At 41.2% G+C, this 21,877-nt stretch overlaps 3 protein-coding genes across 5 annotated transcripts in view; 2 read left to right on the forward strand and 1 right to left on the reverse strand.

Moving 5' to 3' along the window:
• The window catches only part of mrps31 (mitochondrial ribosomal protein S31), a 66,414-nt gene that overhangs the window by 10,158 nt on the left and 34,379 nt on the right, over positions 1 to 21,877 (reverse strand). The window contains exon 10 of one of the 2 annotated variants that reach the window (XR_007441267.1): positions 5,109 to 5,130. The exons of the other annotated variant lie outside the window; for it this stretch is intronic. The gene's annotated coding sequence lies outside the window, so the exon portion shown is untranslated. Of the gene's footprint in view, positions 1 to 5,108; positions 5,131 to 21,877 lie in introns of those variants that run through there. 2 annotated transcript variants of the gene reach the window in all.
• LOC125804972 (golgin subfamily A member 6-like protein 22) lies at positions 2,953 to 5,566 on the forward strand. The gene is made up of 2 exons (XM_049485105.1): positions 2,953 to 3,583; positions 3,620 to 5,566. The coding sequence occupies exons 1-2, from the start codon at positions 3,240 to 3,242 to the stop codon at positions 4,800 to 4,802; spliced, it is 1,527 nt and encodes a 508-aa protein (XP_049341062.1). The 5' UTR covers positions 2,953 to 3,239; the 3' UTR covers positions 4,803 to 5,566.
• LOC125804956 (trichohyalin-like) lies at positions 17,481 to 21,844 on the forward strand. 2 transcript variants are annotated; one of them, XM_049484996.1, is made up of 2 exons: positions 17,481 to 18,108; positions 18,238 to 21,844. In XM_049484996.1, exons 1-2 carry the CDS (start codon positions 17,851 to 17,853, stop codon positions 19,903 to 19,905), a joined length of 1,926 nt encoding a protein of 641 aa, XP_049340953.1. In that variant the 5' UTR covers positions 17,481 to 17,850; the 3' UTR covers positions 19,906 to 21,844. The 2 variants fall into 2 exon arrangements, with proteins under 2 accessions (XP_049340953.1, XP_049340966.1); XM_049485009.1 differs by having other exon boundaries at positions 18,367 to 21,844.

Here is a 21,877-nt window from a genome sequence, read left to right on the forward strand (position 1 = left end):
GTTTTTCACCTGTTATTAATGTTGAGCAGAGGCCTTTCAACCTGATCAGTGCTTAAATTCACATGTAAATCTAGTGAACTTTGTAGGATATTCATTAAGAGAGTTAGAACTAGTCAAAAGGTGTCTACATGTTATTGGTATTGATCAGGTGGCTTCAACCAGAATGTTCACAAAGTGGTATTCAGATTGACCTTTGAACCTTTGCAGAACAAGCTGAAATGTTTGACCAAACAAGTTTAAATTAACACAAAGGAGTGAATGTTCTGATATGACATGTAATTACGAAGTTATTATAAATCTAGTTCTGAATTAAATGGCACTTCATCAAGCACCAACTAGCACAATGGTGCCTACTAGAGCATAGGATGGTGATGTGTAAGAAGGTCTAACACAATTGGAGACATTCTGTCACATTTAGAAATGATCAAAAGTCTTTCACCTGTTATTAATGTTGAGAAGAGGCACAAAGGAGTGAATGTTCTGATATGACATGTAATGTCAAGTTATTCTTAATCTAGTTCTGTATTAAATGGCGCTTCATCAGAGTGATATTGTACAGAGGTCTTTAACATTGTGAGATTACAGCAAATACTGCAGAGTTACAGCAATTTAGGTTAGAAATTCCAAGGACGCACAGAGTGCTTGATGCCTGGAGAGTATTGTATGTGAAATTTTCACAAATGTTTTTAATGAACATTTACCTAGAGACTCTACAGTGTGCAGCAAGACTGAAATGGAGGTGATAGGCCAAATATCCAGAGAGTAGTTTCAATATAGCTATTTTCAAACAATTAGCAATTATAAATGAACAAAGCACTTTTTAAACATAGTTGTATTGAGAAATTTGTCAGAGCCACTGTACTAAATATGGCAAAAACAATTAGATGTCAAAATAGTACAGCATGATTGACATATACTCGTTTTTTTGGAACAGCGCCCCCCAGTGGGCGGATTGTTTCAGCACTTTGCAGGTCACTACAGTGTCTCCACCTGAACATAACTGCCAAATATCATCCAGATTGGGCAACATTCAGCCTGCCAAAATGTCTGCTGAATGCTGATTGGCTGATGGTGTTCAGCCATGTTGATTGATTAAGTTGCCCTTTGAACATCCTTTAGAGGCTGTATGATAGATTCTGCATGCAAAGTTTCAACTTGCTAGGTTGCAAGGTTGCTGAGAAATGGTGCTCCAAATTTACCTCTTGAAGTGAATGGGGCATATATCCGGAAGGACTAATTTGCATATGGCGGCCATATTGTTTACATATTTCAACTTTTTCTTAATGAATATTGAAGCGCATGCTCTCACGAGTGTTTTGATACCAAACATGCCAGGATTGGTCAAAATTCCTAGGACTAGTTTGCAAAAGTAGGTTTTGCATATTATGCAAATTAGCAAAAAATCTATAAAGACGGAAGTGCATGGTCCAAATTGGAAAGTTGTTGGTATTGACCCAAGGAATCCATCAAAAAAAGAATTTTGAATGTAGGTCTTATGGTTTTTGAGTTATTGAGAAAATTGTGAAAAATGAATTTCCTTGTTTATAGCGCCACCACTTGACCAATCGGTGCCATTTTTGTTGTCCACCGAGATGCACTGATCCTACATCTACCTACCAAGTTTCATTTCTCTATGACTTACGGTTTAGGCTGCACAACTGTTTTTACAGGAGAAAAAGAATAATAATAATAATAAGAAAAATCTTAGCAAAAACAATAGGGTTCTACGCACCTTCGGTGCTTGAACCCTAATAATAATAATAAGAAGAAGAAGAAGAAAAATCTTAGCAAAAACAATAGGGTTCTACGCACCTTCGGTGCTTGAACCCTAATAATAATAGGTTTGCAAGTTTCCCCATGACTCAAAGTGAACATCCCCGTTATTCTGATGTGTATAAATCATAAGGATATGGAGCTATTTGTGTTTTTCTTTTTTCTTAAAGCCATCTATTCTTATCTGGGAACATTAATAGATATTTTATGCATTGAATTGATTTGGAGGTGAATAAATGAGTCTGTACAGATGTAGAGGTGGTCTAGAATTAGATGTATTTTATTCTGACTGGAAAAGTGCTCTCAGTTTTTCAGTTTTAACAGTAAAAGGAAGGATGTGCGTCTCTCTATGTGGTCCTACTGTTCTGATTATGTAAGTATCTGCTGAATAAAATTAACTTTACCGTTGTTTATCTACATTATCCATCTCAACTGTGACAGCCAGCCCCGGTTAGCGAGCGCTTAGCCTCGGGTAGTTAGTGACAGCCAGCACCGGTTAGAGAGCGCTTAGCCTCGGGTAGTTAGTGACAGCCAGCCCCGGTTAGCGAGCGCTTAGCCTCGGGTAGTTAGTGACAGCCAGCCCCGGTTAGCGAGCGCTTAGCCTCGGGTATTTAGTGACAGCCAGCCCCGGTTAGCGAGCGCTTAGCCTCGGGTAGTTAGTGACAGCCAGCCCCGGTTAGCGAGCGCTTAGCCTCGGGTAGTTAGTGACAGCCAGCCCCGGTTAGCGAGCGCTTAGCCTCGGGTAGTTAGTGACAGCCAGACCCGGTTAGAGAGCGCTTAGCCTCGGGTAGTTAGTGACAGCCAGCCCCGGTTAGAGAGCGCTTAGCCTCGGGTAGTTAGTGACAGCCAGCCCCGGTTAGAGAGCGCTTAGCCTCGGGTAGTTAGTGACAGCCAGCCCCGGTTAGAGAGCGCTTAGCCTCGGGTAGTTAGTGACAGCCAGCCCCGGTTAGAGAGCGCTTAGCCTCGGGTAGTTAATGACAGCCAGCCCCGGTTAGCGTGCGCTTAGCCTCGGGTAGTTAATGACAGCCAGCCCCGGTTAGCGTGCGCTGAGCCTCGGGTAGTTAATGACAGCCAGCCCCGGTTAGAGAGCGCTTAGCCTCGGGTAGTTAATGACAGCCAGCCCCGGTTAGCGAGCGCTTAGCCTCGGGTAGTTAGTGACAGCCAGGCCCGGTTAGCGAGCGCTTAGCCTCGGGTAGTTCCTTTGTTATTGTGTGCGAGCATGTATCCTAGCAACGCTGACAGCACTTCTGATTGGTTCAGAGAGACAAAGTTGCGCCACAGCTGTAAATAGACTCGCGCATGTATCCTAGCAACGCCTCGAGCATGAGGGTGCGTGATGTCATAAAATACTTGCGCGTGACGTCATCCGTTTCTATAAATAGAGGCGCGCATGAGGGAGCAGGACCAGACACGACTGGGATTACAAACAGACACCCTGAGCTCACTGCAGATCCTGTACCGAGACAATGGCTTTTAAGAGCTGGTTGAAAAAACTGACCTTCGGGAAAAAGTCCCGCAGGAATGAGGAGGAAGAGAGGCAGCAGAAAGAGAAGGAGAGGCAGCAGATAGAGGAGAGGCAGATAGAGAAAGAGAGGCAGATAGAGAAGGGGAGGCAGATAGAGAAAGAGAGGCAGATAGAGAAGGAGAGGCAGATAGAGAAAGAGAGGCAGATAGAGAAGGAGAGGCAGATAGAGAAAGAGAGGCAGATAGAGAAGGAGAGGCAGATAGAGAAAGAAAGGCAGATAGAGAAGGAGAGGCAGATAGAGAAGGAGAGGCAGATAGAGAAGGAGAGGCAGATAGAGAAGGAGAGGTACATAGAGAAGGGGAGGCAGATAGTGAAGGAGAGGCAGCATAAAGTCAAGGGATGGCGGCTGATGCTGCAGAAAAATAGAGAGAGGCAGCAGAAAGAGAAGGAGTGGCAGCAGAAAGAGAAGGTATGGCAGCAGATGCTGCAGAAAAATAGGGAGAGACTGCGGATAGAGAAGGAGAAGCGGATAAAGAAGGAGAGGCAGATAGAGAAGGAGAGGCAGATAGAGAAGGAGAGGCAGATAGAGAAGGAGAGGCAGATAGAAAAGGAGAGGCAGCAGAAAGAGAAGAAGAGGCTGCAGATGCAGCAGAAAGAGATGGAGAGGCAGCAGAAAGAGAAGAAGAGGCAGATAGAGAAGGAGAGGCAGATAGAAAAGGAGAGGCAGCAGAAAGAGAAGAAGAGGCTGCAGATGCAGCAGAAAGAGATGGAGAGGCAGCAGAAAGAGAAGGAGAGGCAGATAGAGAAGGAGAAGCAGCAGATAGAGAAGGAGAGGCAGCAGGAGGAGTATAAAATTCCTCCGCCTTTTGCTCCACCTGGCCCTGTACAGTTTGTAGTGCCGTGGCAACTGATAGAGGAGGAGAGGCAGCAGATAAAGGTGGGAGGGCAGCAGCCTGCCGGAGTGGAGGATTCTTCCCTAATCATGCCAACAGCGCCCCCTCTCCCTAATGAGGATTTAGCGCTGTGGTACGGGGCAGCAGAACCATGGCATCTCATAGAGGGGGAGAGGCAGCAGAGAGAAAAGGAGTGGCAGCAAATACAGATGGAAAGGCAGCAGATAGAGAAGGAAAGGCAGCACATAAAGATGGAGAGGCAGCAGATAGAGGACGTGTGGCAGCAGATAGAGAAGGAGAGGCAGATAGAGAAGGAGAGGCAGATAGAGAAGGAGAGGCAGATAGAAAAGGAGTGGCAGCAAATACAGATGGAGAGACAGCAGATAGAGGAAGTGAGGCAGCAGATAGAGGCAGAGAGGCAGCAGATAGTGGTGGAGAGGCAGCAAATAGAGGAGTATAGCATTGCTCCACCTATAGCGCCCCCTCTCCCCAACAAGTATTTAGCGCCGTGGCAGGGGGCGTCAGATAGAGAAGGAGCAGCAGGAGGAGCTGCATTAGAAGGAGGCGACATAAAGAGAATGAAGTCTCTGGTCTACATGGTGAACTCATTCATAGCTCCATGTGGTAATAACCTCTCTATGAACTCCTCTGATCCATCTGTATCTACATAGTGAGCTCATTCATAGCTCCATGTGTTAATAACCTCTCTACGAACTCCTCTGATCCATCTGTTTCCACATGTTGAGCTCATTCATAGCTCCATGTGTTAATAACCTCTCTACGAACTCCTCTGATCCATCTATATCTACATAGTGAGCTCATTCATAGCTCCATGTGTTAATAACCTCTCTACAAACTCCTCTGATCCATCTGTATCCAATTTCTCATTTTCTGTAAATAAATGCTCTAAATGAGAATATTTTTATTTGGAATTTGGGAGAAATGTTGTTTGTAGTTTATAGAATAAAACAACAATGTTCATTTTACTCAAAAATAAACCTATAAATAGCAAAATCAGAGAAACTGATTCAGAAACTGAAGTGATCTCTACATTTGTTAACAGAGCTGTATGTTAATAAAGCTCTAAATGTAGGTATTGTGATATTATACACTGTTGGAGGCGGAGCTACAGTAGTATAACAGTGGTATAAGTGTATAATCTGTGCTGGAGTGCGGCTGATTGTATGTGGGAGTGGGAGTATAAAAATACTCTATAAAAATACTATAAACGCTCCGGATTAGCAGGGATCTTCCACTTCAGGTCAGAAGAGGACGACACCCAGCGTCTCATCCCGTTTCTCCTCTACGCCAGTAAAGCAGTGTATATCAGTAATTCTGAGATTATGTACGTTCTGTAGATGATGTGCATGGGTTCCTCTCTCTGGCATGAATGGCGTGCTACGATTATAATAATAAAACTGATTTAAACCCTTAATCACGCTGCTGTTTTATTGTCTTCTCTAAATATAAAAGTTTTATTTTATTAGTAAACCTTTAAACACAACAACACTCACCCAACACACCCAGAAACAAGAAGCAGCAGCAGCAGCAGCAGCAGCATATACACTGCAAACAATCCATAGGCAAACACTAGACAACATATATGTAAATTAAGAAAACATTTAAAAATATCATCATCATCATCATTTTTATTCACACATATATGTTTAAAGCAATAAAACAATTTTTAACATTTATATCATGTGAAAAGGGACACCCTAGGAAGCTCAGGAGCTTTTGAATGGGGCCCAAGCACAGAGATACATGTAACCCCCCCCAATCCCCACACCCCCCACTACCCCCCATTCTCCAGTTGACATCCAAAATACAAAATACAATGACCTATAATAGCAATATTAATGATAATAACAACAATAATAATAATAATAACAATGACAGCCACAACAAAATACAACAATGTCAGCACACTATAACAACAACAAAAGAAATACCCCCAAAACAACCCTCCTAATAAAGTCCATAGTCTTTCACTTTCCAGTCATATAGTCTAATACAAATACAGAGAAATACAGTGTTAATTCATGATCATATTTGAGCATTTTCCAACAGTACAGTCTAGTAGAGTCAATTACAATATGTAGAAAAATCAATATTAATTCATGTTTAAGCATATTTCAACAGTAGTCGTCTCCTTAATCTCCTTTTAAAAACATGTTTAGTTTGAGACATTTGTAAATCTATATCAATATCATTCCACACCTGCGGACCATTACAAACTACACTAAGACTAGTACATTTAAGTTTCCGTTTTTTCCCCATGATGTAGTGCTTTTTCCTAGTCTGGTAAGCATGTGAGGGGAGGTGGATTGGAATTAGATAACAGAGTCTATCATTTAGCTTGTTTACTACGGAATACATAACACAAGCATTATGAAAAGTATTAAGCTCAGTAATTTTCAGAAGACCCAGTTGACAAAAAAGTGGATCAGACGGGGCATCAAAACTAGCCCATGAAATTATACGAATAATTTTCTTCTGCAAAATGTGTAGTTTTCTCAGAAGAAACAAGAAAATGTATTACTCCAAATAATATTACAATAATTCAAATGAGGTTCAAATAATGTCCGGTATAATGTTAAAAGTGCTTCACCGGGTAAAAACTGCCTCAATTTGAGAAATAATCCAACATATTTTGATAATTTCTTTGTTAATTCATCAATATGACTCCTGAAATTTAGGAACTCATCCATATGGATCCCCAGGAATCCAGTAGATGACACTCTCGTAATAGGACTACCATTTATTTCTATTTTAATGTGTTCCATGTTACTCTGATTTCTTTGTGAACGAAATATTATAAAATTTGTCTTTTTTATGTTTAAAGATAATTTATTACATTTAAACCATATATCAACTTTATTTAATTCATCATTTAAAATGTTTGCTAAATTATTTATATTTTTATGAGACAGAAATAAATTTGTATCATCTGCAAATAATATTTTGTGTAAAATACTTGAAGAAAATAAAAAGTCATTTATATATAGAATAAAAAGTAGTGGTCCTAACATAGACCCCTGGGGAACACCATATTCCATTATTTGGTATTCGGACTTGTGATTGTTTATAGCGACATACTGTTTCCTCCCATATAAGTAGCTTTTAAACCAACTGACTGCTATACCTCTAATACCATAATATTGCAGTTTTTGTAGTAGAATTTCAAAATCAATGGTATCAAATGCCTTCGAGAGATCAAGGAAAACTCCAATTCCACACCAATTCCATTTATTGCCTTGAAATTTAATAATTTTAATATTTTAAATATTTTAAATTTTAATAATTTAGTTTTTTGCAGTGTATTCCATTTTCCCCCACCTGTTTTTTCTTAATCTTTGTTAAAGTGTCTTCTTTAAGATTCTGACAGGTAACAGGACAAAAAATGTCCTGTGGGGCTTATTTTTAACTTTTTACTACATCTATCCCAATTCTGAACTGAAAAAATGATGAAGAAATTGGCATAGCTCCTTGAGTTAAAAACCTATACAGACAAATGAGCATACTTTTCCATTCAATTCTCTTAACCAGAAACAACCTTTATATATTATATTATAATGAAACATGTTTTAAAATACAATAGCATTTAAACCAAATTACACAGAACAATAAAAACCAGTGTGAATATTACAGCTAGGTGTCAGCAAACACACACACAAGCTTTAGAATATAGAAACAGTTCCAGTTCTACTGTATATTACATTTTATATATTTCAAAATGTAATATACATTAGAATTGGCACTGTATCCAAATTCTAGAGTGTGCCTGTTTGCTGACCCCTAGCTCTATCATACATCTTGTTTTTATTGTTCTGTGTAATTTGGTGTAAATGCTATTGTATTGTTAAATATATAACATTTAATATACAACAGTCTTGGCTTGTATTGTAAATATAAAGGGTGTGTGTTTGCTGCCATCTATCTTTCTCATACACAGTTGCTGAAATGCTATTGAATTCTCATTGAATTTATAAATGTATAAAATATAATATATAATAGATTTATAGAGCATTTTGCATAATAATAATAATAGGTTTGCAAGTTTCCCCATGACTCAAAGTGAACATCCCCGTTATTCTGATGTGTATAAATCATAAGGATATGGAGCTATTGGTGTTTTTCTTTTTTCTTAAAGCCATCTATTCTTATCTGGGAACATTAATAGATATTTTATGCATTTAATTGATTTGGAGGTGAATAAATGAGTCTGTACAGATGTAGAGGTGGTCTAGAATTAGATGTATTTTATTCTGACTGGAAAAGTGCTCTCAGTTTTTCAGTTTTAACAGTAAAAGGAAGGATGTGCGTCTCTCTATGTGGTCCTACTGTTCTGATTATGTAAGTATCTGCTGAATAAAATTAACTTTACCGTTGTTTATCTACATTATCCATCTAAACTGTGACAGCCAGCCCCGGTTAGCGAGCGCTTAGCCTCGGGTAGGTAGTGAAATCCAGGCCCGGTTAGCGAGCGCTTAGCCTCGGGTAGTTAGTGACAGCCAGCCCCGGTTAGCGAGCGCTTAGCCTCGGGTATTTAGTGACAGCCAGCCCCGGTTAGCGAGCGCTTAGCCTCGGGTAGTTAGTGACAGCCAGCACCGGTTAGCGAGCGCTTAGCCTCGGGTAGTTAGTGACAGCCAGCCCCGGTTAGCGAGCGCTGAGCCTCGGGTAGTTAGTGACAGCCAGCCCCGGTTAGAGAGCGCTTAGCCTCGGGTAGTTAGTGACAGCCAGCCCCGGTTAGCGAGCGCTTAGCCTCGGGTAGTTAGTGACAGCCAGCCCCGGTTAGCGAGCGCTTAGCCTCGGGTAGTTAGTGACAGCCAGGCCCGGTTAGAGAGCGCTTAGCCTCGGGTAGTTAGTGACAACCAGCCCCGGTTAGCGAGCGCTGAGCCTCGGGTATTTAGTGATAGCCAGCCCCGGTTAGAGAGCGCTTAACCTCGGGTAGTTAGTGACAGCCAGGCCCGGTTAGAGAGCGCTGAGCCTCGGGTAGTAGTTACAGCCAGCCACGGTTAGAGAGCGCTTAGCCTCGGGTAGTAGTTACAGCCAGGCCCGGTTAGAGAGCGCTGAGCCTCGGGTAGTTAGTGACAGCCAGGCCCGGTTAGCGAGCGCTTAGCCTCGGGTAGTTAGTGAAATCCAGCCCCGGTTAGCGAGCGCTGAGCCTCGGGTAGTAGTTACAGCCAGGCCCGGTTAGAGAGCGCTGAGCCTCGGGTAGTAGTTACAGCCAGGCCCGGTTAGAGAGCGCTTAGCCTCGGGTAGTAGTTACAGCCAGGCCCGGTTAGAGAGCGCTGAGCCTCGGGTAGTAGTTACAGCCAGGCCCGGTTAGAGAGCGCTTAGCCTCGGGTAGTAGTTACAGCCAGGCCCGGTTAGAGAGCGCTGAGCCTCGGGTAGTAGTTACAGCCAGGCCCGGTTAGAGAGCGCTGAGCCTCGGGTAGTAGTTACAGCCAGCCCCGGTTAGAGAGCGCTGAGCCTCGGGTAGTTAGTGACAGCCAGGCCCGGTTAGAGAGCGCTGAGCCTCGGGTAGTAGTTACAGCCAGGCCCGGTTAGAGAGCGCTTAGCCTCGGGTAGTAGTTACAGCCAGGCCCGGTTAGAGAGCGCTGAGCCTCGGGTAGTAGTTACAGCCAGGCCCGGTTAGAGAGCGCTGAGCCTCGGGTAGTTAGTGACAGCCAGCCCCGGTTAGAGAGCGCTTAGCCTCGGGTATTTAGTGACAGCCAGCCCCGGTTAGCGAGCGCTTAGCCTCGGGTAGTTTTTTTTGTTATTGTGTGCGCGCATGTATCCTAGCAACGCTGACAGCGCTTCTGATTGGTCCAGAGAACTGTTTCAGAGACAGCGTTGCGCCACAGCTGTGAATAGACTCGCGCATGTATCCTAGCAACGCCTCGCAGCGCGGAGGGTGCGTGACGTCATCCGTCAGCCTATAAATAGAGGCGTGCATGAGGGAGCGGGACCAGACTCGACTGGAGTTCTAAAGAGACACACTGAGCTTACTGCAGATCCTGTACTGAGACAATGGGTTTTAAGCGCTGGTTTAAAACACTTATCTCCACAGAAACATCCCGCAGGGAGGAGCAGGAGGAGGAGGAAGAGAGGCAGGAGAAAGAGAGGGAGAGCCAGCGGAAAGAAATGATGAGGCAGTTGGAGAAGGAGAGGCAGCGGATAGAGAGGGAGAGGCGGATAGAGATGGAGAACCCGCGGAAAGAAAAGATGAGGCAGATAGAGATGGAGAGGCAGCAGTTGCAGCAGAAAGCGATGATGCTGCTGCAGGAATCGAAGGAAATGCAGCAGAGAGAGAGGGAGAGGCGGATAGAGAAGGAGAGGAAGTTAGAGAAGGAGAGGCAACAGAAACAGAGGGAGAGGCAGCAGATGCTGCGGAAAGAGATGGAGAGGCAGCAAAGAGAGAAGGAGAGGCAGCAAAAAGAGAAGGAGAGGCAGATAGAGAAGGAGAGGAAGAAGATAGAGAAGGAGAGGAAGAACATAGAGAAGGAGAGGAAGAAGATAGAGAAGGAGAGGCAGCAGGAGGAGTATAAAATTCCACTGCCTTTTGCGCCCCCTGCCCCTGTACAGTTTGTAGTGCCGTGGCAACTGATGGAGGAGGAGAGGCAGCAGATAAGGGTGATAGGGCAGCAGCCTGCCGGAGTGGAGGATTCTTCCTTAATTAAGGCAACAGCGCCCCCTCTCCCTTATGAGGATTTAGCGCTGTGGTACGGGGCAGCAGAACCGTACCCTGTACCGTTTGTAGTGCCAATACTACGTTATTAACTGTGTTAATTACCTCTCTCCACACTCCTCTGATACATCTGTATCCACACTGTTAGCTCATTCATACCTCCATGTGTTAATAACCTCTCCAATATTACATTTGTGAATAATGTACTATACAAATGTGTTAAACTAATGAAATATTTAATAAACTTTGCTATTATCTATAACATATGTATCTAAGAGCATTATTTATGTATTTAAATTCAGTTCATATCATATAGTGTGACAAAATAGTCTAATGGTGTGTGGGTTTTTTTTTTTAATTGTTTTTTTTTTATTATGAAACCTTGGTTAAACAGCATAGATAGCAATAAACACAGTGTATAAAGCAAAATATATTATACAAAAGCCATTCAAGAGTAAAGGGAAAAAAGAAAGGGGGGGGGGGGGACAAAACAAAAAAATTGACGTATATATTCAGAGTCCAATTTTACAATTTGTCTTTGTTTGGGTAATATAGAAATCAGAGTTTAAACTGAACAGAACTAGTAAAGAGAGACTGTAGAGTATAGTGCAGTAATTTAACTCTCCACGGGTAATATAGAAATCAGAGTTTAAACTGAACAGAACTAGTACTGTAGAGTTTAAACACTGAACAAAACTAGTTAAATCTGACTGTAGAGTACAGTTTTTTATTTATTTATCATAAACTTTTTAATGTGACAGATGAGGAATAGTTTCAGCGAAGGTTACAAGAATTTTGGTACTTTTATAAAAAGGTATTCCCAAAATAATTTAAAGTATATTGAAAGAATTCCATTAAGCGTCTTCTTATGTGTGTAGATAATGAAAAACAATGCAAAAGGTAACATATTAGCATGTGAGAAATGCTATACTTTTATATAGTAATGATAAATAATCAGGATAAATTGACTTACATTATCACATTATACCCATTTTTAATTGAATACACAATAACATTCATGTCACACCATATGACAAATTTAAACCTGTTAATAAATGTTCATTTCAAGAAAAAATCTACAAAAAACATATATATATATAATCCATATATAAATTTGGAAAGATAATATAAGAGTTGGTAAAATATAACCCAGTGTTTTCTGTGACTTAATTTTGAGATTATTTTTTTTAAACATTTTTTCAGCCAAACATGTCAACCACCCATTTATATCTATATTTTCAAACTTTTAACTTCTTTCTGTAATAACTACCCAACACAATACTTTTACTTTTAGTACTTGAGTAAAAAAATATTGGAATAAATTACTTGCAAATGTTTGTTTGTTAGACGATTATGGGAGTCTAAACTTGTGGATCTCCGTGGAAACCGTTGCGTGTCCAAAGTGTAATTACGGTGCACTGCAGTGGACAAATATCTATTTTATTAAAGGCGAGGAGACGAAACTCAGAGATGTGCGTCCGGACGGGACTAAAATTACCGGAGGAGCACGGAGTTCAGAGAAAAACAGTAGATAATTCAGCCTGTAATTTACTCAGAGGACGTCTGAGAAAAACACCTACATGATAGTTCTGGACGGGAATAAAATCACAGAGGATAAAAAATGACCCAGAACACCCTGAGATACTAATCTCAGATTTGCTACAAAACAATCATTTTGTGTTGACAAATTAAAACTGTGATAATGAACTTTTATGTGTTAAATTTATACCTAAAAAGTTTATTTTAGTTATTTTAGTGTCGGTAAAAGAACTTTAAAAAAACTTGTAGCAATGAGAGATATTGCTTTAGTTTCCCCCAGTTTTTATACACTCCTCAAAATGAATGTGATGTTAAATCTATATTTTAATCACATTTTAATAGATTTTTAATGTTCAGTCAGACAGCTCACACAAATATATTTAAATTATATTAAATAGTGGAGAAAATAACATATGACTGTATACTCAATATGAATTTAGTGCAAATTTACATCATTTTATCATGTTATAACAAGAAATCACAAAGTCTCAAAATGAATGAAGTAGCATCTAAATCAAGCAAATATCACAGTTTTTTAGCTTACATTTGGAGAGAGAGAGAGAGAGAGAGAGAGAGAGAACCCTTCAGACTTCATCCAAGCAGTTATACATTTATGCAAATGACATGGGATTGGACAGAACTTATCAATATGATTAGGTCAGCAGAGTCCAGTTAACAGCTTGTTGTCCAGTTTTAATGACGTGATTAGCTCCAGCCTGTCTGAGCAACAGGTTCTTATCATGGTGTTGTTCAGCTCTGTGTCCTTCATGAACACAGCAGACAGTCCTTAAGTGTCCTGAAGTCTGTGAGAAGATGAAACAGAGGAAAAGAGTGGATGGAAAGATCTTCTGGCCTGTGTGTGACTTTACGTCGTGTAGAACAGGCATGTGCTGGATATCTGAGGAGAGGTTTCCAGCACTTCACTCAGAGAGCTTGTTGTCTCCTAGTTCATATGCACTGGTCCCAGAACAGCAGAACAGCAGTGAAGCTTCTCTGCCGCTCAGGGTCACGTTCTCCTCACAGCTCTCACTGTTGATGAAAACACTCTGACCTTCCTGATTCCTGAAAAAGTAAAAACAACCTCCAAAGCCTTGTGTCGCCGTGACAGTTAAAAAGAGAGCAGAGATCATAAGGTTATTAAGTGAATTATAACGTGAACAGTAAAAATAATAACTGTATATATAAATGTATAAAACATTTAAGAATAAGAGCGTGAAGGTGTGGTTATCTCCAATCACACCCTTCAACACTATAACAACAACAAAAGAAATACCCCAAAACAACCCTCCTAATAAAGTCCATAGTCTTTCACTTTCCAGTCATATAGTCTAATACAAATACAGAGAAATACAGTGTTAATTCATGTTCATATTTGAGCATTTTCCAACAGTACAGTCTAGTAGAGTCAATTACAATATGTAGAAAAATCAATATTAATTCATGTTTAAGCATATTTCAACAGTAGTCGTCTCCTTAATCTCCTTTTAAAAACATGTATAGTTTGAGACATTTGTAAATCTATATCAATATCATTCCACACCTGCGGACCTTTACAAACTACACTAAGACTAGTACATTTAAATTTCCGTTTTTTCCCCATGATGTAGTGCTTTTTCCTAGTCTGGTAAGCATGTGAGGGGAGGTGGATTGGAATTAGATAACAGAGTCTATCATTTAGCTTGTTTACTACGGAATACATAACACAAGCATTATGAAAAGTATTAAGCTCAGTAATTTTCATAAGACCCAGTTGACAAAAAAGTGGATCAGACGGGGCATCAGAACTAGCCCATGAAATTATACGAATAATTTTCTTCTGCAAAATGTGTAGTTTTCTCAGAAGAAACAAGAAAATGTATTACTCCAAATAATATTACAATAATTCAAATGAGGTTCAAATAATGTCCGGTATAATGTTAAAAGTGCTTCACCGGGTAAAAACTGCCTCAATTTGAGAAATAATCCAACATATTTTGATAATTTCTTTGTTAATTCATCAATATGACTCCTGAAATTTAGGAACTCATCCATATGGATCCCCAGGAATCGAGTAGATGACACTCTCGTAATAGGACTACCATTTATTTCTATTTTAATGTGTTCCATGTTACTCTGATTTCTTTGTGAACGAAATATTATAAAATGTGTCTTTTTTATGTTTAAAGATAATTTATTACATTTAAACCATATATCAACTTTATTTAATTCATCATTTAAAATGTTTGCTAAATTATTTATATTTTTATGAGACAGAAATAAATTTGTATCATCTGCAAATAATATTTTGTGTAAAATACTTGAAGAAAATAAAAAGTCATTTATATATAGAATAAAAAGTAGTGGTCCTAACATAGACCCCTGGGGAACACCATATTCCATTATTTGGTATTCGGACTTGTGATTGTTTATAGCGACATACTGTTTCCTCCCATATAAGTAGCTTTTAAACCAACTGACTGCTATACCTCTAATACCATAATATTGCAGTTTTTGTAGTAGAATTTCAAAATCAATGGTATCAAATGCCTTCGAGAGATCAAGGAAAACTCCAATTCCACACCAATTCCATTTATTGCCTTGAAATTTAATAATTTTAATATTTTAAATATTTTAAATTTTAATAATTTAGTTTTTTGCAGTGTATTCCATTTTCCCCCACCTGTTTTTTCTTAATCTTTGTTAAAGTGTCTTCTTTAAGATTCTGACAGGTAACAGGACAAAAAATGTCCTGTGGGGCTTATTTTTAACTTTTTACTACATCTATCCCAATTCTGAACTGAAAAAATGATGAAGAAATTGGCATAGCTCCTTGAGTTAAAAACCTATACAGACAAATGAGCACACTTTTCCATTCAATTCTCTTAACCAGAAACAACCTTTATATATTATATTATAATGAAACATGTGTCTGTAGCTCGTATTCTAACTGGGCATATTTAAAATTGACCAAACAAACCCTCAAAAATTTTTTGAATAATTTAAAAATATTTTATATACAATAGCATTTAAACCAAATTACACAGAACAATAAAAACCAGTGTGAATATTACAGCTAGGTGTCAGCAAACACACACACAAGCTTTAGAATATAGAAACAGTTCCAGTTCTACTGTATGTTACATTTTATATATTTCAAAATGTAATATACATTAGAATTGGCACTGTATCTAGTGATGGGTCTGACGACCCTGAAACCTCGACACATGCGCCGAGCTGTCAAGGCGAAACCCCGTGTCGGTGCGCGTATCAAGTTAAGGAAAACCACGTGACCGATACACTTCCTGTATCGTTTGGTAGCGATGGGTCTGACGACACTGAAACTTCAGCGCATGCACCGAGCAAACAAGGCGATCCCCTGTGTCAGACCGCGTATCATTTTAAGGAAAACCACGTGACCGATGCATTTCTTCGCGCAGTTGCTTGCAATGACTTTCTTAGTCCAGCAGATGTCGCCATTAAGTGATACAGCAACACAGTTTCAACACAGTGTCGATACAGTTTGGGAAATGTGCCATACACCCAATGAGGCTTCATCTGCCCATCACTAACTGTATCCAAATTCTAGAGTGTGCCTGTTTGCTGACCCCTAGCTCTATCATACATCTTGTTTTTATTGTTCTGTGTAATTTGGTGTAAATGTTATTGTATTGTTAAATATATAACATTTTATATACAGCAGAATTGGCTTGTATTGTAAATATAAAGGGTGTGTGTTTGCTGCCATCTATCTTTCTCATACACAGTTGCTAAAATGCTATTGAATTCTCATTGAATTTGTAAATGTATAAAATATAATATATAATAGATTTATAGAGCATTTTGCATAATAATAATAATAATAATAATAATAATAATAATAATAATAATAATAATAATAATAATAGGTTTGCAAGTTTCCCCATGACTCAAAGTGAACATCCCCGTTATTCTGATGTGTATAAATCATAAGGATATGGAGCTATTGGTGTTTTTCTTTTTTCTTAAAGCCATCTATTCTTATCTGGGAACATTAATAGATATTTTATGCATTTAATTGATTTGGAGGTGAATAAATGAGTCTGTACAGATGTAGAGGTGGTCTAGAATTAGATGTATTTTATTCTGACTGGAAAAGTGCTCTCAGTTTTTCAGTTTTAACAGTAAAAGGAAGGATGTGCGTCTCTCTATGTGGTCCTACTGTTCTGATTATGTAAGTATCTGCTGAATAAAATTAACTTTACCGTTGTTTATCTACATTATCCATCTAAACTGTGACAGCCAGCCCCGGTTAGCGAGCGCTTAGCCTCGGGTAGGTAGTGAAATCCAGGCCCGGTTAGCGAGCGCTTAGCCTGGGGTAGTTAGTGAAATCCAGGCCCGGTTAGCGAGCGCTTAGCCTCGGGTAGTTAGTGACAACCAGCCCCGGTTAGCGAGCGCTTAGCCTCGGGTAGTTAGTGACAGCCAGCCCCGGTTAGCGAGCGCTGAGCCTCGGGTAGTTAGTGACAACCAGCCCCAGTTAGCGAGCGCTTAGCCTCAAGTAGTTAGTGACAGCCAGCCCCGGTTAGCGAGCGCTTAGCCTCGGGTAGTTAGTGACAACCAGCCCCGGTTAGCGTGCGCTTAGCCTCGGGTAGTTAGTGACAACCAGCCCCGGTTAGCGAGCGCTTAGCCTCGGGTAGTTAGTGACAACCAGCCCCGGTTAGCGAGCGCTGAGCCTCGGGTAGTTAGTGACAGCCAGCCCCGGTTAGCGAGCGCTTAGCCTCGGGTAGTTAGTGACAGCCAGCCCCGGTTAGTGAGCTCTTAGCCTCGGGTAGTTAGTGACAACCAGCCCCGGTTAGCGTGCGCTTAGCCTCGGGTAGTTAGTGACAACCAGCCCCGGTTAGTGAGCTCTTAGCCTCGGGTAGTTAGTGACAACCAGCCCCGGTTAGCGTGCGCTTAGCCTCGGGTAGTTAGTGACAACCAGCCCCGGTTAGCGAGCGCTGAGCCTCGGGTAGTTAGTGACAGCCAGGCCCGGTTAGCGAGCGCTGAGCCTCGGGTAGTTAGTGACAGCCAGCCCCGGTTAGCGAGCGCTGAGCCTCGGGTAGTTAGTGACAGCCAGCCCCGGTTAGCGAGCGCTGAGCCTCGGGTAGTTAGTGACAGCCAGCCCCGGTTAGCGAGCGCTGAGCCTCGGGTAGTTAGTGACAGCCAGCTCCGGTTAGCGAGCGCTGAGCCTCGGGTAGTTAGTGACAGCCAGGCCCGGTTAGCGAGCGCTTAGCCTCGGGTAGTTCCTTTGTTATTATGTGCGAGCATGTATCCTAGCAACGCTGACAGCACTTCTGATTGGTTCAGAGAGACAAAGTTGCGCCACAGCTGTAAATAGACTCCCGCATGTATCCTAGTAACGCCTCGCGCATGAAGGTGCGTGATGTCATAAAATACTTGCGCGTGACGTCATCCGTTTATATAAATAGAGGCGCGCATGAGGGAGCAGGACCAGACACGACTGGGATTACAAACAGACACCCTGAGCTCACTGCAGATCCTGTACCGAGACAATGGCTTTTAAGAGCTGGTTGAAAAAACTGACCTTCGGGAAAAAGTCCCGCAGGAATGAGGAGAAAGAGAGGCAGCAGAAAGAGAAAGAGAGGCAGCAGATAGAGAAGGAGAGGCAGCAGAAAGAGAAGGAGAGGCAGCAAATGCTGCAGAAAGAGAAGCAGAGGCAGCAGAAAGAGAAGCAGAGGCAGATAAAGAAGGAGAAACAGTTAGAGAAGGAGAGGCTGCAGATAGAGAAGGAGAGGCAGCAGAAAGAAAAGGTATGGCAGCAGATGCTGCAGAAAGAGAAGCAGAGGCAGCAGAAAGAGAAGGAGAGGCAGATACAGAAGGAGAGGCAGATAGAGAAGGAGAGGCTGAAGATAGAGAAGGAGAAGCAGCAGAAAGACAAGGGATGGCAGCAGATGCTGCAGAAAGAGAAGCAGAGGCAGCAGAAAGAGAAGGAGAGGCAGATACAGAAGGAGAGGCAGAAAGAGAAGGAGAGGCTGCAGATAGAGAAGGAGAGGAGGCAGAAAGACAAGGGATGGCAGCAGATGCTGCAGAAAGAGAAGCAGAGGCAGCAGAAAGAGAAGGAGAGGCAGATAAAGAAGGAGAGACAGTTAGAGAAGGAGAGGCTGCAGATAGAGAAGGAGAGGCAGCAGAAAGAAAAGGTATGGCAGCAGATGCTGCAGAAAGAGAAGCAGAGGCAGCAGAAAGAGAAGGAGAGGCAGATAAAGAAGGAGAGGCAGATAGAGAAGGAGAGGCAGCAGAAAGACAAGGGATGGCAGCAGATGCTGCAGAAAGAGAAGCAGAGGCAGCATAACGAGAAGGAGAGGCAGATAAAGAAGGAGAGGCAGATAGAGAAGGAGAGGCTGCAGATAGAGAAGGAGAGGCAGCAGAAAGACAAGGGATGGCAGCAGATGCTGCAGAAAGAGAAGCAGAGGCAGCAGAAAGAGAAGGAGAGGCAGATAGAGAAGGAGAGGCAGATAGAGAAGGAGAGGCTGCAGATAGAGAAGGAGAGGCAGCAGAAAGACAAGGGATGGCAGCAGATGCTGCAGAAAGAGAAGGAGAGGCAGCAGAAAGACAAGGAGAGGCAGATAGAGAAGGAGAGGCAGATAGAGAAGGAGAGGATGCAGATAGAGAAGGAGAGGCAGCAGAAAGACAAGGGATGGCAGCAGATGCTGCAGAAAGAGAAGCAGAGGCAGCAGAAAGAGAAGGAGAGGCAGATAGAGAAGGAGAGGCAGATAGAGAAGGAGAGGCTGCAGATAGAGAAGGAGAGGCAGCAGAAAGACAAGGGATGGCAGCAGATGCTGCAGAAAGAGAAGCAGAGGCAGCAGAAAGAGAAGGAGAGGCAGATACAGAAGGAGAGGCAGATAGAGAAGGAGAGGCTGCAGATAGAGAAGGAGAGGCAGCAGAAAGAGGCAGCAGAAAGAGAAGTAGAGGCAGATAAAAAAGGAGAGGCTGCAGAAAGACAAGGGATGACAGCAGATGCTGCAGAAAGAGAAGGAGAGGCAGCAGAAAGAGAAGGAGAGGCAGCAGAAAGAGAAGGAGAGGCAGCAGAAAAAGAAGGAGAGGCAGCAGAAAGAGAAGGAGAGGCAGCAGAAAGACAAGGAGAGGCAGCAGAAAGAGAAGGAGAGGCTGCAGAAATAGAAGGAGAGGCTGCAGAAATAGAAGGAGAGGCAGCAGAAAGAGAAGGAGAGGCAGAAAGAGAAGGAGAGGCAGCAGATAAAGAAGGAGAGGCTGCAGATAAAGAAGGAGAGGCTGCAGATAGAGAAGGAGAGGCAGCAGAAAGACAAGGGATGGCAGCAGAGGCAGCAGAAAGAGAAGGAGAGGCAGCAGATAAAGAAGGAGAGGCAGCAGAAAGAGAAGGAGAGGCTGCAGAAATAGAAGGAGAGGCTGCAGAAATAGAAGGAGAGGCAGCAGAAAGAGAAGGAGAGGCAGAAAGAGAAGGAGAGGCTGCAGATAAAGAAGGAGAGGCTGCAGATAAAGAAGGAGAGGCTGCAGATAGAGAAGGAGAGGCAGCAGATAGAGGCAGAGAGGCAGCAGATAGTGGTGGAGAGGCAGCAAATAGAGGAGTATAGCATTGCTCCACCTATAGCGCCCCCTCTCCCCAACAAGTATTTAGCGCCGTGGCAGGGGGCGTCAGATAGAGAAGGAGCAGCAGGAGGAGCTGCATTAGAAGGAGGCGACATAAAGAGAATGAAGTCTCTGGTCTACATGGTGAACTCATTCATAGCTCCATGTGGTAATAACCTCTCTATGAACTCCTCTGATCCATCTGTATCTACATAGTGAGCTCATTCATAGCTCCATGTGTTAATAACCTCTCTACGAACTCCTCTGATCCATCTGTATCTACATAGTGAGCTCATTCATAGCTCCATGTGTTAATAACCTCTCTACGAACTCCTCTGATCCATCTGTATCTACATATTGAGCTCATTCATAGCTCCATGTGTTAATAACCTCTCTACGAACTCCTCTGATCCATCTATATCTACATAGTGAGCTCATTCATAGCTCCATGTGTTAATAACCTCTCTACGAACTCCTCTGATCCATCTGTTTCCACATGTTGAGCTCATTCATAGCCCCAACTTTTACTTTTCCAACCTCCAACAATATTCAAACTTTCAACTTCTTTCTGTAAAAAAAATTACAAAACACAGTACTTTTACTTTTAGTACTGGAGTATAGGTTTGCAACTAATTTTTATTTGTATATTTGTTAGATTAATCGATTAGTCGCAATTATTATTATTTTTTCACGCCCTCCATTTTTTGTAATTTGTTTATTGGGTTTTTAAAATTATGAAACATTGGTTAAACAGCATAGATATCATTAAACACAGTGTATAAAGCTAAATATATTATACAAAAGCCCTTCAAGAGTAAAGAGAAAAAAGAAAATACAAAGTATGTTTTAATTCTTTGGTGGACATATATTGGGGGGGGGGGGTAGTAAAACGAGTTTTGCAGTACATTTTGATAGTTTGACAAAACAATTACAAAGTATATTATAGGAAACATTCACACAGGTTGGATGTTGTTTTCAGGAGATTCTAGGATACTTAGGATACTTATATATACTTGTATTTTTTTCTTCATTTTTTACTTTTTGTTACTAGTATAGTGCAGGAATTTAACTCACCACAGGTACTATAGAAATCAGTGTTTAAACTGTACAGAACTAGTAAAGTCAGACTGTATAGTAAAGTTTTTTAGTTATTTATCATAAACTCTTCAACATGACAGATGAGGAATAGTGTGCCAGCAAAGGTTACAAGAATTTTGGTACTTTTATAAAATGGTATTCCCAAAATAATTTAAAGTATATTAGAAGAATCTGATTAAACGTCTTCCTGTGTGTGTAGATAATGAAACGTAATGCAAAGGGTGACATATTTGCATGTGAGCAATGCTATACTTGTATATAGTAATGATAAATAATCAGGATAAATTGACTTATCATTAAAACATTGTACCCATTTTTAATTTAATACACAATAACATTCACGAAACATTGTATGACAAATTTAAACTATTGAATAAATGTAAATTTCAAGATGAAAAGCAACAAAAAACATATATAGATTTGGAAATGTAGGAGTTGGTAGAATATAATCCAGTGAAATCTGTGAATTAATTTTGAGATTTTTTTTTTAAGCCAAATATGTCAACCATCCATTAATATCTATATTTTCAAACTTTTAACTTCTTTCTGTAATAACTACCCAACACAATACTTTTACTTTTAGTACTTGAGTAGAACATTTTTATAATAATAGAATAAACTACTTGCAAATGTTCGTTTGCTAGACGATTATGGGAGTCCAAACTTGTGTTTTTAGCGTGGATCTCCGTGGAAACCGTGGTGCACCCAAAGTGTGATTACGGTGCGCGGCAGTGGACAAATATCTATTTTATTAAAGGCGAGGAGACGAAACTCAGAGATGTGCGTCCGGACGGGACTAAAATTACCGGAGGAGCACGGAGTTCAGAGAAAAACAGTAGATAATTCAGCCTGTAATTTACTCAGAGGACGTCTGAGAAT

Source organism: Astyanax mexicanus, chromosome 1 (assembly GCF_023375975.1).
Source record: "Astyanax mexicanus isolate ESR-SI-001 chromosome 1, AstMex3_surface, whole genome shotgun sequence".
Classification (NCBI taxonomy): Eukaryota; Metazoa; Chordata; class Actinopteri; order Characiformes; family Acestrorhamphidae; genus Astyanax; species Astyanax mexicanus.

Excerpts from the sequence above, each read along its gene's own strand:
- LOC125804972 (XM_049485105.1), top strand. The coding sequence starts at position 3,240 with ATGGCTTTTAAGAGCTGGTTGAAAAAACTGACCTTCGGGAAAAAGTCC. Across the intron at positions 3,584-3,619 it reads AGGCAGATAGAGAAGGAGAG|GCAGCATAAAGTCAAGGGAT; the intron begins GTACATAGAGAA and ends AGTGAAGGAGAG.
- LOC125804956 (XM_049484996.1), top strand. The coding sequence starts at position 17,851 with ATGGCTTTTAAGAGCTGGTTGAAAAAACTGACCTTCGGGAAAAAGTCC. Across the intron at positions 18,109-18,237 it reads AGAGGCAGCAGAAAGAAAAG|GGATGGCAGCAGATGCTGCA; the intron begins GTATGGCAGCAG and ends CAGAAAGACAAG.